This window comes from Telmatherina bonti (genome assembly GCF_933228915.1).
Source record: "Telmatherina bonti genome assembly, chromosome: 8".
Taxonomy (NCBI): domain Eukaryota; kingdom Metazoa; phylum Chordata; class Actinopteri; order Atheriniformes; family Telmatherinidae; genus Telmatherina; species Telmatherina bonti.
This window is the reverse complement of record NC_136626.1, coordinates 32,743,991-32,762,346: the sequence shown is the minus strand read 5'-3', so window position 1 is coordinate 32,762,346 and position 18,356 is coordinate 32,743,991. Positions and strand designations below refer to the sequence as shown.

Genomic DNA, 18,356 nt, shown 5'->3' with positions numbered 1-18,356 from the left:
CCTTAATATGAACACGGATATAAAGGAATAAATATAAATAAGATGAGAATGGACAGACTGGTTGGAGATGATAGAAAGACAATAGGAAGTCCAGTAAGTACTGGTTCCAACCAAGATATGCAGAACATCATCTCTGAACACACAACACGTCCATCCTGGAAGCAGATGGTCTCCAGCAGCAGAAGACCACACCGGGTTCCCTCCTGTCAGTAAGAACAGGAAACTGAGGCTACAATTCACACAGACTCACCAGAACTGGACAATAGAAGATGGAGAAACGTTGCTGGTCTGATGAGTCTCCAGTTCAGCTCCACATTCACATGGTAGGATCAGAATCTGCTGGAAACATCATGACAACATGGATCCATCCTGCCGTCAGGATCAACGCTTCAGGCTGCTGCTGGTGGAATGGTGGGGGGGAGGTTTTCTGGTCCCAGTCTGGTCCCCTTAGTACCAACATGACATGGTTTAACCAGCACAGCCTACCTGAGTGTTGCTGCTGACTAGTGTGACATGGTTTAACCTATTAAAGACGTGTGTGTAATTTGAAACATATAGTTTGAGATCTTTCGTAAAGATCTTTGGTAAAATCCACTGCACACAATCCTATATGTAACTTTTTCCCCTGGTGGTTACTTTTTGCACAACAATAATTTGACATCACACAAGCAAAAAAATACATTTAAAAAAAGTAAATTATTTTAAAAAATATTACTGTTAAAGAATTAAAAGACTTTAAATTAAAATAGGTAGAACTTTATTAATCCCCAAAGGGACTGTCATAATGACTGGTACCTTGAAATAAATTTAAAGATACCAACTAAATATGGTCAATATTTCTCACAATATTAATCATAAAGTGCACAGATTTACATACAAGTTCACTTCAGACCTTTGTTGTATAGCCTTGTGGCACATGAGGTAAATGACCTTTTGAACCGGCGCAGTGAAAAAAGCCTGTTGCTACGGTTACTCCACTGTTATGCCACTGTAGCATGCAGTGGATGTTTGCTCAGGATACCCTGCATTGGAGACCTCATCCTCCCCAGTATAGCTCCCACAGAGACCACCTTCCTCCCCATCACAAACATATATTAGCCAGTTACTGTCTCTTGTGGTCATACTGCTACCCCAGCACACACCCTATTGGGCCTGGTTTAATGGGTTCACCCCCACAGCCTACCTGAGTGTTGCTGCTGACCATGTCCATCCCTTTATGAGCACAGTGTAGCATCTTCTGATGGAAACTTCCAGCAGGATGATGCACCATGTCACAAAGCTCACATCATCTCCACCTACTTTCTTCATCATGATGATGAGTTCATTTGTTTTTTAAATATATCATGTTTGTTGTGTGTGTATATATATATATATATATATATATATATATATATATATATATATATATATATATATATACAAACACACAAAAAGTTAGGGATATTTGGCTTTCAGGTGAAATTTATGGAAAATGCAATATGTTCATGCTACAGTGATATAATATCATAAAAGTAAGACATTTAAGTAGAAGGATGCACTACTGATTTCCTCATCTCAAAAAACTCATTCAACACAAAAGGTAACAACAATGGTAGTTACACCACAACAAAAAATTTGAACGTCTCAATATCTCGTCATGTGCCCTTGAGCATCAATTACAGCTTGACAACGACGTCTCATCCTGTTCACAAGGCAACTTATTGCCTGCTGAGGCATGGCATCCCACTCTTCTTGAAGGGCAGCCCTCAGGTCATTGAGGTTCTGGGGTGCAGGGTTTCGAGCCTCTACATGACGGCTCAGCTGATCCCACAGGTTTTCAATGGGATTCAGGTCTGGAGAGAGTGCAGGCCATTCCATTTGAGGTACACCAGTCTCCAACAGCCGTTCCCTGATGATGCGGCCTCGATGAGCAGGAGCATTGTCGTACATGAAGATGAAATTAGGCCTGTGCTGTTGTGTAGGGGCACAATCACTGGATTAATGATGTTATTCAGGTAGTGTGGGCTTGTCACTGTACCATTCACAAAGTGTAGGGCAGTTCTGTACCAAGTGGACACCCCTGCCCACACTGTAACACCGCCACCACCAAAAGCTGGCCTGGTGACAACAGTGGCTGATGCATAGCGCTCTCCCTGACGTCTCCAACATCGTTGCCGGCCATCATTTCTGCTCAGTGTGAATCGACTTTCATCAGAGAACAGCACTGAGGCCCACCGGTTCCTCGTCCAGCGTAAATGCTCCCTGGCCCATGCAAGACAATGAAGCCTGTGCCTGGTGGTGTGGTCAGGTACCCGTGCAGGTCGTCTAGCACGCAGACCACGCTGATGGAAACGGTTTGGAATGGTCTGACGTGACACTTGGGTGCCTCTCACCTCTGTTAAACGTGCCTGGAGTTGAGTGGCATTCATCATCCGGTTTCTCAGGGCAGTGTTCACAATGTAGCGGTCATCAGCACGGGATGTGGCCAAAGGACGTCCACTTCTAGGCCTTTCTGTGACTCTTCCAGTCTCTCCATATCTCTGTTGCAACCTGCTGATGACACTCTGTGACACTCCAAGCTCAGTGGCCACTTCTGTCTGAGAACGTCGTGTTTGAAGCATCGCAATGGCAAGGGACTGTTGTTCCATTGTTAGGTGTCATCTTGGTCTCATGATGTCAAAATGTGAACAGCACGATGAGGACAACTGTTTAAACACCAGCTCTAATTAAACCAGGACATTTATTGGTCAATTCAAGGATCACACACCTGCCGTGATTTTTGCCGTTAAGCTCCTTGTTAGAGAACAGCAACTTGTGCAAAATTTATTGAAACATTTAACAGTTGGACATGTGCATTTAAAAGCTTAGAGACGATCACATTAAGTTCACCTGTACAGGTTTGAATGCATTTTAGGCTTGTTGTGAAATTTCACCCAAAAGCTGAATATCCCTAACTTTTTGTGAATAGTGTATATATATATATATCTTCATCTTCATCTTCAGCCGCTTATCCGGGGTCTGGTCGCGGGGGCAGCAGCCTAAGCAGGGAAGCCCAGACTTCCCTCTCCCCAGCCACATTTGCCAACTCTGCGGGGGGGATCCCGAGGCGTTCCCAGGCCAGCCGAGAGATATAATCCCTCCAGCGTGTCCTGGGTCTTCCCTGGGGTCTCCTCCCAGAGGGATGTGCCTGGAACACCTCATCAGGGAGGCGTCCAGGAGGCATCCTGACCAGATGCCCGAGCCACCTCAACTGGTTCCTCTCAACGCGGAGGAGCAGCGGCTCTACTCTGAGCCCCTCCCGGATGACCGAGCTCCTCACCCTATCTCTAAGGGTGAGCCCGGCCACCCTGCGGAGGAAACCCATTTCAGCCGCCTGTATACGAGATCTCGTTCTTTTGGTCACGACCCACAGCTCATGACCATAGGTGTGGGTAGGAATGTAGATCGACTGGTAAATCGAGAGCTTCGCCTTCTGGCTCAGCTCCCTCTTCACCACGACAGACCGGCGCAGAGTCCGCATTACTGCAGACGCCGCACTGATCCGTCTGTCGATCTCCCGCTCCATCCTTCCCTCACTCGTGAACAAGACCTCGAGATATTTAAACTCCTCCACTTGAGGCAGGACCTGACTCCCGACCCGGAGAGGGCAATTCACCCTATTCCGGCTGAGGACCATGGTCTCAGATTTGGAGGTGCTGATTCTCATCCCAGCCGCTTCACACTCAGCCGCGAATCGCTCAAGCGAGAGCTGGAGACCACGACCAGATGAAGCCAACAGGACCACGTCATCTGCAAAAAGCAGGAACCCAATCCTGAGGCCACCAAGTCAGATCCCCTCAACACCTCGGCTGCGCCTAGAAATTCTGTCCATATAAGTTATGAACAGAATCGGTGATAAAGGGCAGCCATGGCGGAGTCCAACCCTCACCGGAAACGAATCCGACTTACTACCGGCAATGCGGACCAAGCTCTGACACCTGTCGTACAGGGACCGGACAGCTCGTACAAGGGGGTCCGGTACCCCATACTCCCAGAGTACCCTCCACAGGAACCCCCAGGGGACACAGTCGAATGCCTTCTCCAGGTCCACAAACCACATGTAGACTGGTTGGGCAAACTCCCATGCCCCCTCCAGGACCCCAAAGAGGGTATAGAGCTGGTCCACTGTTCCGCGACCAGGACGAAAACCACACTGCTCCTCCACAATCCAGGATTCGACTATCCGGCGGACCCTCCTCTCCAGGACCCCTGAATAGACCTTACCAGGGAGGCTGAGGAGTGTGATTCCCCTGTAATTGGAAGACACCCTCCGGTCCCCCTTCTTAAAAAGGGGACCACCACCCCAGTCTGCCAATCCAGCGGTACTGCCCCCGATGTCCATGCGATGCTGCAGAGGCGTGTCAGCCAGGACAGTCCCACAGCATCCAGAGCCTTAAGGAACTCCGGGCGGATCTCATCCACCTCCGGGGCCTTGTCGCCAAGGAGCTTTTTGACCACCTCAGCAACTTCAGCCCCAGAGATAGGAGAGTCCACCCCTGAGTCCACCAGCTCTGCCTCCTCATCGGAAGACGTGTTGGTAGGATTGAGGAGGTCTTCAAAGTATTCCTTCCACCGACCCACTACGTCCCGAGTTGAGGTCAGCAGCTCCCCACCTCCACTGTACACAGTATTGATGGAGCACTGCTTCCCCCTCCTGAGCCGCCGGATGGTGGACCAGAATCCCCTTGAAGCCGTCCGGAAGTCTTTCTCCATGGCCTCGCCAAACTCCTCCCATGCCCGAGTTTTTGCCTTGGCAACAGCCGAAGCCGCATGCCACTTAGCCTGTCGGTAACCATCAGCTGCCTCCAGAGTCCCACAGGCCAAAAAGGCCCGATAGGACTCCTTCTTCAGCTTGACGGCATCCCTCACTGCTGGTGTCCACCAACGAGTCCTGGGATTGCCGCCACGACAGGCACCAACAACCCTACGGCCACAGCTCCGGCTGGCCGCCTCAGCAATAGAGGCACGGAACACAGCCCATTCGGACTCAATGTCCCCCACCTCACTCGGGACATGTAAGAAGCTCTGCTGAAGGTGGGAGTTGAAGCTTGCTCTGACAGGGGACTCAGCCAGACGTTCCCAGCAGACCCTCACAACACGTTTTGGCCTGCCAGATCTGACCGGCTTCCTCCCCCACCATCTGAGCCAACTCACCACCAGGTGGTGATCAGCTGACAGCTCCGCCCCCCTCTTCACCCGAGTGTCCAAGGCATGTGGCTGCAGGTCACATGCAGCCACATGACTGGATTTTTAGTCATGTGGTTGAGCCGGAACCGCTCAACCTCGCGCACAAGCTCAGGCTCCTTCCCCACCAGAGAGGTGACGTTCCACGTCCCTAGAGCCAGCTTCTGCAGCCGGGGATCGGACCGCCAGGGTCCCCGCCCCTTGCTGCCGCCCAGCTCACACTGCACCCGACCCCTACGGCTCCTCCCGCAGATGGTGAGCCCACAGGAGGTGGGGCCCATGTAACCCTTTCGGGCTGAGCCCGACCGGGCCCCATGGGCGAAGGCCCGGCCACCAGACGCTCGCTCTCGTACCCCACCTCCAGGCCTGGCTCCAGAGGGGGGTCCCAGTAACCCGCGTCCAGGCAAGGGAACATTCATGCCCAGGTTGGTCGTCATCATAGAGGTCTATGAGCCGTACTTGGTCTGGTCCCTCCCCTAGGCACCTGTTTACCATGGGTGACCCTACCAGGGGCATAAAGCCGAAGATCCTAGCAGCTATATATATATAATGTATGTATATATATATATATATATATATATATATATATACATATATATATATATATATATATATATATATATATATATATATATATATATATATATATATATATATATATATATATATATATATACATACATACACATATATGTATGTATATATATGTATGTATATGTATAAAGGTGAAAAACAGAAAATCTTTCATTCGGTTTCTTTTCCGAGCCTTTAGTCACTTACAACATAGATAACTGTAACAACACAGACGAATAAATGCACTAGGTGGTTTAAAATATATTACATAATTGTACTTAAAATGTTAAGCTTAATTAATTATTCTGTGGTTTGGATTTAAAGTGAAAACTAGGGAGCAGCATTGTCGTGCATATAAATTTTAATCATGACTCTGTATGAGGGGGAAGGTCATATTTATTGATATATAAAAGGACCTGAGACATAACTAATAAGACACCAGTATGGTTCAGATTTTGAGTGGATCTGAGCCTTCGAGTTAAAAAACCAGGAACCCATCCTAATCTGAACTGCATTTAATGGATTTCTTTCACTGGTGCTCTTCCCAGTGATACTCAAACATTTGTGTTGTAGAGAAAAAGAAGAACAATGGTATTTAACTGTGAACAGCAGCTAAATGAAATGTTTTCATTTGCTTCCCTGCACAGGTTTGTGCTGTTTCAGGACTTATTGACCGGCTGAAGAAGCTGAGTAAAACTAAACATTCACAAACAAATAGACTACCTAATCAATTTCCTTCTGGGAAGCCAGTTCTGGCACAAAGATCAGTCTAAAGTACAGCGTATTCAAAGTATTTCTTCCTTTTTCTTTTTACATTTTATGAATTCACAAGTATCTAGATTATTTCTTATAGAGGATGCATTTAAACTTGAATTCATTTTAATCCCACAGTAAATTGACATAGTTTCTTGATTAATGATCAATATTTCCGTCTTAGAATGACCCTAAGTATTGGTCTTTTTTGTAGCAAAACCAGGAGACATTCGCCTTTTTTGAATGGGAGCATCAAACAAATGATAATTAAGTTTCACAAAACATGGCACATGGTGGGGGATGTCCTCCTAGTCTGAGCAGGAATGAGCAGGTACTGTAAAATGGAGTTCGGTTTGAGTATATAATGTTTAATGATCACTAATGCAGGTGTAAAATGTGATGGGGGAAATCATGCTGGAGTGGCTAACATCAGGAGGATTTATCTGTAGGAGAGGATTGCTGCAAATCTTCCAGCATTTCAGTGATATGCAGCTGTAAACATGTTATAACGTCATGCCAGCACAGTTTATCAGGATACCTTCGTGTTGTTTCATCAGTACTTCTACATCCTTGATGAAATTTCAACCTTCTTACAGCACTATCAGTTGCTTTGTTGGGTGACATGTACAGTACATGCCGGTTTTCACTGTTTGCATGATATAAAGAAGATGGAAAAGTCATAATATGAACTTATAATGACGTACAAGCCCTGATAAAACTTTAGATTGGACATTTGGGATTTTTTCTCCCATTATCATAAAATTATCTTTAGGATTAGATTGTTTGTGGTTACTAAACAAAATAACAATGAATGAGTATGAAACTAAACAAGTTATCTCTGTGTTTTATTAAACTGAACAATCAGAGAGTGAGCATCACAAGGGACATTTATTAGTATCGCAGGGTGATTCACCCTGCTTTACAGAGTCATTAAAACATTAGATAAGAAGAATAATTTAGAATTAAAAACAAAAGAGAAAGGAAAATGAAATGAAATGAAAAATATTTTATTAATCTCCAAATAGAAATTCAATAAATATAAATGAATAAAAGGAGAAAAGCGGGGTGGGGGGGGGGGGGGGGGGGGGGCATTAAATTAAAACTATGATAAACATTATCAAGTTTACTAAATACATCTAAAAAAAATCTGTAAATTTGGACTTTATACCAAAACTACTGAAATGCAGCTGAGAACAGCCTGGATTTTTCAGCTAACCTAAGGCTTTCTGGGAGTTTTTCCAGACATGTGGACCATAGAAGCTGAACATCTGCTTCTGACTGAGAACTAATAAACTGTTTTCTCATTGCTGGTTATGAGTACTTGCTCAAAGAATCTTCTATTTGTTAAATAATTTATATCTCACAGGAAAATGTTCTTTGACATTATTCCCTCCATACACAAACATGTTTAAGTAATTATATTATCAGCTGTCTGCGTTTTGTTTTTGCACACACTGAACTGGTTTTATTGGCCTGACCTAAAACTGCCAGACATATCTGCAATGATGGCAACAATCATATCAACTTGCACATCACATGAACATAAAATACATACAATTATGTACATAATCAGAAAGTAAAACACACACAAATAGTGCCGTTCTTCACCATAACAAACCTTTATACTGATTAAAGGCAGAAATCAAAGATAATCTGAAATAAACCACGGCTGTTACACATAAAGGCCGCTTTAACTTTGATTAACAGCTTTTTCATCTTTTATTCTTTTTTATTTATTAATCTCACATTTTATGCACAACTTTTTACCCATTAAAACTTTCTCTTCAGGATGGAGATGTCTGATGTTTCTCCAGGTATCTGTTGGAGCAACTTCTCCAGGGGGACACGGCCCCCTGTGTTCTGATGACTATGGTTACTACTGTTGTTGTCACCTTCCAGGCCTTCTCCAGGTATATCTCCAGTTTCTCATGTTCCTTTTTTCCTGATATTCCATTGTTGGGGATGACTACATTTAACACTACGGCCTTCCTCTGCTGCTTATCCATCATGTCCGGCTTGTTGGCCTTCACCATTTTGTAGGTTTGGATCTGAAAGTCCCAGAGGATCTTAGCTCTTTTATTCACAACCACCTTGGGGTGAGCTTCCAACTGGAACTTAGGAGTCTCCAGTCCATATTCTGCACAGATATTCCTGTATGCTATGCCAGTTACTTGGTTATGGTGTTCCACGTATTCTTTGCCTGCCAGTATCTTGCACCCCGCTGTTAGGGGCTGGATTGTTTCAGGGTTTTCTTTCCAGTCTGCACCTGGAGTCCTGCCTGATGTGGTAGATCTGAGGCCCTGATACTCAAGTCTAGCTCCTGTACCATGATTAGCACCTCTGTGCTTCCAGCACTCTCTAGCCATTGGTAGGACTTGTTCATATCAGTCACTTGCGGGGGCTTTTCCGCCCATAATGGTTCTTCCATGTCATTCTCCTCTAGGTTCCAGTGCTTGAGACCTTTACAAAGTGCTTCATCTCTTGCTTTGTGCATGTATGTATGTATATGTATAGTTTGTCTCAGTGATAAACAGGAAAAGAAAAAGATAAAGCTATGTTTTGATAGAGTATAATATTATGAATATTTATATAATAGAAATATAACATTTTATTTATATAATGTGGAATAGATCAAAGTGATTTAAGCAAAAAAAAAACAAAAAAACTCACTGCATGTCTGTAAAAGTAAAATATTGTACTTCTTAATGTAGTAGGTTTTTTTTATTCACACATGATAGTATTAATTCAGTTCAATTCAGTTAATTTTAATTTAATCCAATTCAATTCAGCTGTATTTGTATAGTGCCAATTCATAAGAAAATTATCTTTATATCATACAGACATTCAGTTTTAGCCAATAGTTACAATCATATGAAAGACCCCATATGATGCAAAATTCACTTTGTCAACATTTTTTTTAGCAGTTTCCATATTAATTTAAGAGTGAGGACAAATTATGCAGACTTCATGAAAATAAGCAGTAGTTATGAAAAGGACATACAGCTGTTTTTTATTTTTTTTATTTTATTTTTTTTATTGCAATTAACAGATTTTACAAACATTCAAATAGTTACTACAGCGAGTCAGGTCAATGAACCGTTTTTACTGGCAAGCTTATATGGGAAAAAAACTAAATATAAGCATGGGCATTAGAGGTAAATATATGTAAATTGGCAGTTAAGTTTCATTATCAGGTATAGCGAAAATAAAACAACAAAATTAAATTGAATTTGGCTGCCTAAACAATTCTTAAAGATAGTTTCTCATTAAAAGCTGAAAGTGGATGGAAGCTTTTCTTGTTTGTTGTAGAACTTAAGGTGCATAAATAAACATTTACTTAAGCGGGGAAGATATGGATGTTAGGGTGCGATTTCTTGTATTTGGACCAACCCAGAGCTAACAGGAGCAAACCAGCTAACCAGGTAAGCGGTTGTTAACGGCTAAAAACCGTGGTTGTTCCGAGTTCTTCTTACTTGAAGCGGGAATTAGGGCACCTGTCAATCAAAAGGACACACCCCTAAATATGCCGAATTTCAAGATTAAATTACTTTTAAATGGGCGAGTTAGAAAAAAATTCACTCCCCCCACAGTTGTCATGAAGGTAAACCTGACCTATTAAACTTAAAATGGATTTTTGAACCAAGCTGTAAACATGTTTATTTCTGCTGTGAAGTTGGTCTTTTTAACAAGGGAGTCTATGGGGATTCGCTCTGTTTTGCAGCCCCTAGTGGATGAAGGGGGAACTACAAAAGAATTATAGTGAGGACAACAGCAAAACAGGTGTAAGCTGGCTCAGTGAGGCTAAATGAACAGATAGGGTTAATATTCATTATTTTGGAGATGTTTGCATTAGGTGGATAAATGTGTAGAATTTTGAAGCAAATAAAGCTGTTAGTCTTCAGAAATGGATTAATAACGTAGCCATTAGCTGTTTTGCCAGCATCACGCAAAACCAGTAGTCCAGGGTATACTTCTTTTTCAGTCAGCATTGAGTATACCTACTTCTAAATCCCCATGATGCTGTTTTTACAATTACAAACGTCCCTACACATACGTCGTCCAGCAGCTAAGGCTACCTTAGTTACACTGGTGCAGTTAGTCAACAGCTGCATTAACTTTAGTCTTAACATAGACAAAATAAAGCTATATTTATGTCTATGAGCCTGTCTCTTACTCGTCTGTAAGCCAGTATTGGTTTAGTCATTTCATGACTCTTCCTCCCTGAAACAGAAGTGCAGAAATTATGAGACAATGAGCCAATATACTGATGGGTTTTTTAAGTAGACTAAATCGAGTCTTACATGTCACTTTTTCTGAAACAGCCTCTTTCTGGGCTACTTTTTCCCCCACTGATGGACCACTATACACCACTTCTCCAAACAGCTGAGCCGAGCTGAAAGCTGTGGTGTTTGGGACATGCTGTACTTCTGGCCACGCCTCAGCATCGTCTCGCAACCATCACTCTTCCTGCCCGCTGTCATTAAACATTAGTGTCTGGGTAACATCACAGAGGTCTCTTTAAGAGGAGAGCCTCTCCATCTGCCGATCTGACCGCCAGCCCGCGCGGTGCCGCCGCCCTGCATGCGCTTCCTGCCGCAGCTCATGGGGGACCGGACTCCTGGAGGGACCGCGGAACTCACTCAGCGCCGGTGCATATGAAGCGATCAGCAAACGTAATGGATAATCGATGATCCAAAGTGAAATGCGCCATCCAGCTGCGCAGGTGTAGCTAAATAACCGGACTGAGCGGGTAAAGAGAGAGGCACGCGGCTGCGTTTTTATTTCTATGTTGTTTTCTAAACCGTCGGATCACGTCATACATGTTTTATGTGTTGAAATGAGTTTCGGTTCTAACTCTTTGGGATGCTCAGCTTCTTCTTGATCAGGCCTTTCATTTTCGTCCCAGTAGCTCCGCTGTTTGGTGGACTGACTGGTTCCGCTGGTGGGACGTTTGGAGGAAGACGCAGCTGCAGTTTAATCAAGTGAGTGTGATGTAAACAGGACTGCAGCCGTCACTCCTCTGTACCACATTAAGGTTAGATATTACCTAAATGTCCCCCAAAAATATCAGCTTTTAATATAGTACAGTGAGAGAGATCATATATGGCTGTTAAGTGTTACTTGGTTAATTGCATGATAAATACATATTTATACTGAGTTTTTGTTGTTTCTGAGGAAATCCAGAAACCAGAGCTCAGCATGTCTTCAGTGGTGGTGTCCGGACGAAGTGAGCTGAGCTTGGGAGAGCTTCCCATGGAGAGCTGGATGTCTCTACTGCCATGTGCTCTGTGGGACACCCCTTTGTACCACCTGGCCATCCCAGGTAGGCTGCCATGTATCACAGCCCACTTTGCATGTCAGGGTGGCCCTATGAGCTCAGTGCAACCTGAGCAAAACACTTGCAAATTAGTTAAAAGGCTTGCAGCAAAGAGAGAAATTAAAAAAGAAGTGAAAGACAGTACAGCGCTCAGTCTGATAGTTGATAGTCAGCCGGCATGGAAATACACTGAAACAAATCCAAACCACTGTATTCACACACACACACATACACACAGATGTGTTTTGTGATGGTTGTGTTTTTGTAACCACATTCAGGCAGCCACAACGCAATAACCTACTGTCTGGATATGAACAACAGATCTCCTGTCGACCCCATGCAACCAGACATGCTTCAAAAACTGGACAAGTACATGAAGCCCCTCATTCGTCCATTTGTGTACAAGTGGGCGATAACCCAGGTAATAAAACCACTTATTACTCACTGTATTCTCTTGGACATTTGGCTTAATTTACCATGCATGTTTTGCAGGAGTACACGATAAAGCAGCAGTTGGACTGTGGGGTGAGATACTGCGACCTGAGAATCGCACACAGACCCAACGACAACTCCAACGATCTCTACTTCTACCATGGAGTTTACACCACGCTCACTGTGGAGGTGAAATTACAGCTTCCAAACAGAAATATTGTTGCTACTGAGAATCTTAGGCTTATGAAATAAGTAGATCTAGAGCAGAGGTGTCCAAAGTTGGTCCTCAAGGGCTGCTGTCCTGCAGGTTTTCAGTGTATTCCTGCTTCAACACACCTGACTCAAACAAATTTTATCTAAGAGTCTGTGAAATTCAGCATAGTGATTAATTATTTTAAGTTAGGTGTGTTTGAACAGGGTCACATCGAAAACCTGCAGGATTGTGGCTCTCGAGAACCAGAGCTGGATACCCCCGTTCTACAGTAAAGCCATAAAAAATGGCAAAAACTACTGATTCCACCTGAAAACACCATTTAAAGTTTAGAATTAACCCTCTGATGTATGAATTATTAAAAAACAATGCAACATTTTTCGCATGTAACAGACACTTTTCTTTGTAGTTAATATTATTTGACCTTTTATTTGGTTTATTAATCTTTTCTATAAACATATTTATTAAATAATATGTTGCAATAATTATATGATAGAAATATTCTATAAAAATTTACTAGTGTTTTCTTTTCCTGTTCATCACTGAGGTAAAGCTGGTAATTACATGTATGTGTATGTATGAAATTTTATACTATAATGTTTATTCTTCAGTAAGTGGCAGTGTGCTGGGTGACTCACCTACTGTCCACTGAAGTGGCAAAATTGCAAATATACCATCCTCCTCACTTATGAATATATTAGAAAACAGCCTTTAAATAGGCGTCCACTGTAGTGGACACGATGCATAAAAGGGTTAAAAACTAGAAAAGCACTCTGCAAGCGCAGAGCTCTGCCAAGCAGCTCATTTCCACCCACCATGTGATTTCCAGCCCTGTTCTAGTCCTTAATTAATTTTATATGGAGACATTGTTGGAATCCTAGATACATATAAAATGAATGCACCGTGTTTTGGTTATATTTTGCTGCTTGTTGCATGTTAATATCTTCATTTGTTCTCTTGCAGTAATGAAAATAAGTAATTAGTAAGTGTTCCTAATTCTGGATGGTCGAATCCAGAATTTTCCCCAGAATCAGATCAATCTTTGATGCAAAAAGTTGTTTGGAACTCCTCCTGGATTTTTTGGCTAAACACTGACCATTTATTGAGTTATATGTACCTATACTGATGATGGTCCAGATCACAGCCAACATTTAATGGAAACTTAGTTAGACCAAGACCAGTTCTCAGGAAAAAAAATCATAAAAATCTGTCGGGTAGTTTTTGTGTAAAGTTGCTAACTGTAACGAAGGACTCCTCAAGATAGATAAGATTATAAATACTTTTATTCACCAAGTAGAGAGAGATGCACCGTAAGGGACAATCAGTGAGACAGGCAAGGGTTCAAAACCGGATGTTGAGCCAAGGAGTCCAGGAGACGAGCAGAGATCAGAACCAGGGAATCAAGCCAAAAACAATCTTCGGAGTAGGTGTGTGTCAGTCGGGGCCTGTGAAGGGACAGTGGGAAAAGACAAGGAATGACTGGAGAGCTGCTGTTTATGAAGCTGGAGGCTGAATAGGAAACAGGGGTGGGTGATCAGTAATCAGGAGACTGGCTGGAGTGGGGGTGTCCGTGGCGGAGCCTGGTGCGGGTGTAACGCTAAAAACAAACAACCAGACAGACACCAGTAAAAACATAACCTTTGGCGTAGGTAATGACAATTCAAGTAGAATTCTGCTTGTTTTATATCTATTAATGTGGGATAATAACTACAGTTAAGCGGGTGATTATTAGAAGGTAAAGACAGTACGTGTGGAGGGGTGTGGAGTTGTGGTGTAAGCAGGTGGATTGAGGCAAAGAAAACTCAGGTAAAAGCTGGATGGAGAATGAGAACATTAGCCCAGTGCAATGACAATATTGCATCACATATTTTCTTTGATTCGGAGGACAGCAGAGAGAAAAAAATATCTTAACTAGAAGGAAAAACCTCCAGCAGAAGCAAACTTAGGAAGAACGACTGGAAACAAGCCCCATAAGTTAAAGGAAAAGTTGGCACAAGCTGGGTGCAGAAGCAAGTCGGTGTGTTTTCTTCTGGTTGCTACAACAGCAGATCTGTTGCATGAAATCATATTCTGCCAGCTTTCATGTCTTTCTCAAAGATGGTTACCCGATAGTAAAGAGAATTTGGTTTATTTGGACACTTCCCCACTAGAACGTCAGGAGACAGGTGTGCAGATCATTTAGCAGAAAGCTGTTTCACAAAGTCCACCTGCACCCTTACCTGGAAGGCGAGGTGTAAGCCGGATAGAGAGAGATACCTCCACCATGTAGCATGATATCGTAGCACTGCAACCTCTTCCTTGGCTCCAGCAGTTTGTTTTCTTCTTGGCATGTGGTTTAAACGATAAAAAATCCTCCTTATATCTAAAAACTCTGCTTTTCCTTTGTTCTTATTCCTCTCGGGAAGTGATGGTTCTGTTGGCCAATCAACAAACTGCAATGTGTAACGCTCCCACCTTTTGGGTTAAATCTATAAGACTGGGACTACAATGGAAGGATCCCAAAAAAGTTTGATGTCTTGGATCAGATATTCTGGCATTATTCCCAGTTTGTTCCCATTTAAATGTTTCTGTCCCATCCCTTTCCAAGCCAGACCCATTGGTCTGAATAGAAGCAGGAATAGGTCTCAGAAACGGTATGTCTAAAATATGAGACAGTAGTTGTTAAGACATTGGGTTCAAAGAGTACAGGGAAGCAGCACTTATGAATGATGAATTCGGTGGAGTTGTACCAGTGTGTGGATGAACATCAACTAAGTTAAATCAACCTCTACATCTTTTGTGGAAAGCACATGATTCTGGCAGCCAGTGAGTGATGGTTATTTTTATCACTGTTTTTGCTGTCTAATATAAACAGAATCGGTTTTTCAGTCAAAGGAAACTTGGAGGATGTGCTGAGAGTCTGAGTGTGGGTTCAGCTCATTAGTTTATTCATAGGTCTGAATGAGGAAGCAGTTAGACATTGTCACTTCTGCCCCATGCAATATTAAAGCCACTAAGAGGTTTACTCATGGCCTAAACTTACAGTTATAACATTTTCAGGTGAACATGCGGTTAAAAAATTGGTAACCTTTGGAAAAGCATTTGCAAAAAATGTATCAGTGGTTTCTTATTCTCCAAATGTCGTCTTTCTAATCTTAGTTTTCACCAGGGAAAAAGAAACAAGACGCAAAAAGTTTTAAAAAAGTATAAGAAAGCTGGAGATGTTCAGATAAAAGAACTGTTTTGACAAGTTGTTAAGGCCGATTTATGCTCCTTAAATAGGGACATATGTTCTCAACTCATCCATTAGTGAGGTTCCCTCGGGGTTTTCGGTGATATTGCTCCATTTGCTGCATCAAGCAACGAATCTGCAAAGCTGGATCACAAAAACGGACCATATTACACCTGGAAACGTTGCAGGAGAGGGATGAAAGTCTGTTTGTGCATAAATAGTCTTATCATGTCGACCTGTGTGTAAGAGCCAAAATTCAGTCCTGCTACTTGATACCTGCAGCTGGCATGTGTGACAAGCTCAAGTCCAGTCATCGAGATCTACAATCCTGCAACTTTTACACTCATCCCTTATCCAACACACCTTATTCAAATGAATGGCTCATTACCAGGTCTCTGCAGAGCAGAAGGACAAGCAGATGAGTGAATTCAGCCATTTATTTTAGGTGTGGTGGAAAGGAGGTGCATATAAAAGTTCCAGGCTAATGGATCTCTGGACCTGGGCACCTCTGCTCTAGACTGTGAACTTTTGAAATGAAGCTGCAACTCATAAAACATATCTTGTTTTTCACTGACAGACCGTCCTCACAGAGATAAGAGAGTGGCTGGATGCTCATCCCAGAGAGGTGGTTATTCTGTCCTTCAGCCACTTCCTTGGCCTGAACCAGGAGCTCCATGTCCTGCTGCTTACAACCATTCGCAACATTTTCACCTCCAAACTCTGTCCCAAAACGGTAGGGTTTGTTTGATCTTCTCTCTCTCTGTTCCAAAAAAGAAAATTATTCAGGCAACAATTTTAACTTTTTGTTATTGTCAGCAAATTCTGGAAATGATTCCTCTGTACCATCAAGCTCCACTGAGTGGAAACACATGAGTCACACACTCCTTCCTGCTGTTTAAATATTGAATAGAGTCCCAGGTTTGTACAGTATTAGTTCACAAGTGCCATTGTCAAACTCCGTTGTCTCTTTGTCTTGTTCAACCACTTCACGCAAAACACAACTGATAAGGTGGCTGTGACATCACATGACTACAAGCAGTAATACATAAACCTCTTTGGGCAGTGGGTTTTGTTTTTGTTTATTTGAATATGTATTTTGCAGACCTTAGTGGTTTATGGCTAAGTGAAGCCAGCTGGTCAGAGTGTCGATACGCCACAAGACATATGCACTTTCCAGAAACCCGTTCCAGGGTTTAAATTGTATTTGATTAAGTGTTAACGTTGTTACGGTTACAAATTTTTTTTAATGTGAATTCGCTTGTGTTTTTTCCATTAATTATTTTGGTCCCCAAACAACCATATGTTTGATGTTTGATGCTGAACCATAACACTCCTTGTACCATCAGCTTCTGCACTGGTGAGCGGAGTATTCTGTAGTCCAACGTCCGGGCCGACAGTCAAAGGCCGTCTTAAGTCTTTACACTAAATATGTACACGCTTTCTGTGCGTCTTCTGCATCTGTCCGTCTTCTGCATCTTTTACATGCATATTTGGTTTTTTTGTAGCGAGATTGCAGATTTGAACCCAGACATAACATGTGGAATGATACCACCAGAAATAAGAGACCATTGCTGAATGATGTAACTAACGTCCAACCGGTGAAAGAGGAACAAAGTAGAAGAATAAGCCCTGACGTATTTAATGGCTGGACGCAGCAATGTACAGTATATTCTCCTCACGAGAGTGTGCATTACTACAATCTGAGCCACAGTCGCCACGTTTGCTAACATAAATTTACCAAAACTGATGTTGGAACTCAGAGGTGAACTCTACAATGCCCTCTAGTGGACAACCATGCTAACATAAGGGACACATGAGAGTATGTGGGCAATGATGGTTGACATTGTTTGACATGGACGAAAGTATTTGTGGATAAAAGGAGCATAAATGACTTCGGCAGGTGTTTATGTTCTGGCAACACGAGGACCCCACCACGGAGACTTGGTTGGTGCTGGTTCTAAATGTCAGTTTGGTTTACAAGAGACCTTAAACACACACACACACACACACACACACACACATTCTTAAGAATAACAGAACGATGCAAACCTCAGTCCTTAAAGTAAAAAAATGAATAAATAAAATAGCCTTAAATTAAAAAAAAAAACTAAGCTAATTATTCTGTCATTTTCAGGATATGGTAACACTTCGACAGCTGTGGGCTTTGGGCTACCAAGTGATTGTGTCCTATGAACACAGTATAGCCAGTTCTCACAGTGACTTGTGGCCACATATTGATTACTGGTGGGCCAACAAATGCAAAGCCGAGGCTCTTATCGAAGAGTTTGAACACAGGAAACGATATGGCAGACCAGGTAATTAAGCCACAATTTAAAAGCTTCACAACGTTGAGAATAAAGTTGATTTATCACTTGCAAAATAACAACATCCTGCATTTATTCTGTGTTTTAGGAGGTTTCTTTGTAACTGGAATTAATCTGACTGAGGATCTGAAATACATCTGCACACACCCCACAGAGTCTCTGAAGGACCTGGTAATGTCCACGTATCCGATGCTGCTCAGCTGGGTCAAGGAGCAGACGCCCGGCTCTAAAGTCGGCTCTCTCAATATCATTGCTGGGGACTTTATCACAGAGAGCAACTTTGTACCAACTGTTGTGATGCTGAATGAGAAACTACTGAAATGGTCTTCATGA

General features: G+C 42.8%; 1 protein-coding gene across 1 annotated transcript; it reads left to right on the top strand.

Annotated features, from left to right (window-relative positions):
• Positions 1 to 11,727: 11,727 nt before the first annotated feature.
• Positions 11,728 to 18,356, top strand: plcxd1.1 (phosphatidylinositol-specific phospholipase C, X domain containing 1, tandem duplicate 1; the record flags this gene model as incomplete). Its single annotated transcript, XM_079245323.1, has 6 exons — positions 11,728 to 11,851; positions 12,124 to 12,266; positions 12,338 to 12,466; positions 16,277 to 16,432; positions 17,834 to 18,014; positions 18,112 to 18,356. The coding sequence occupies 6 exons, from the start codon at positions 11,728 to 11,730 to the stop codon at positions 18,354 to 18,356; spliced, it is 978 nt and encodes a 325-aa protein (XP_079101449.1).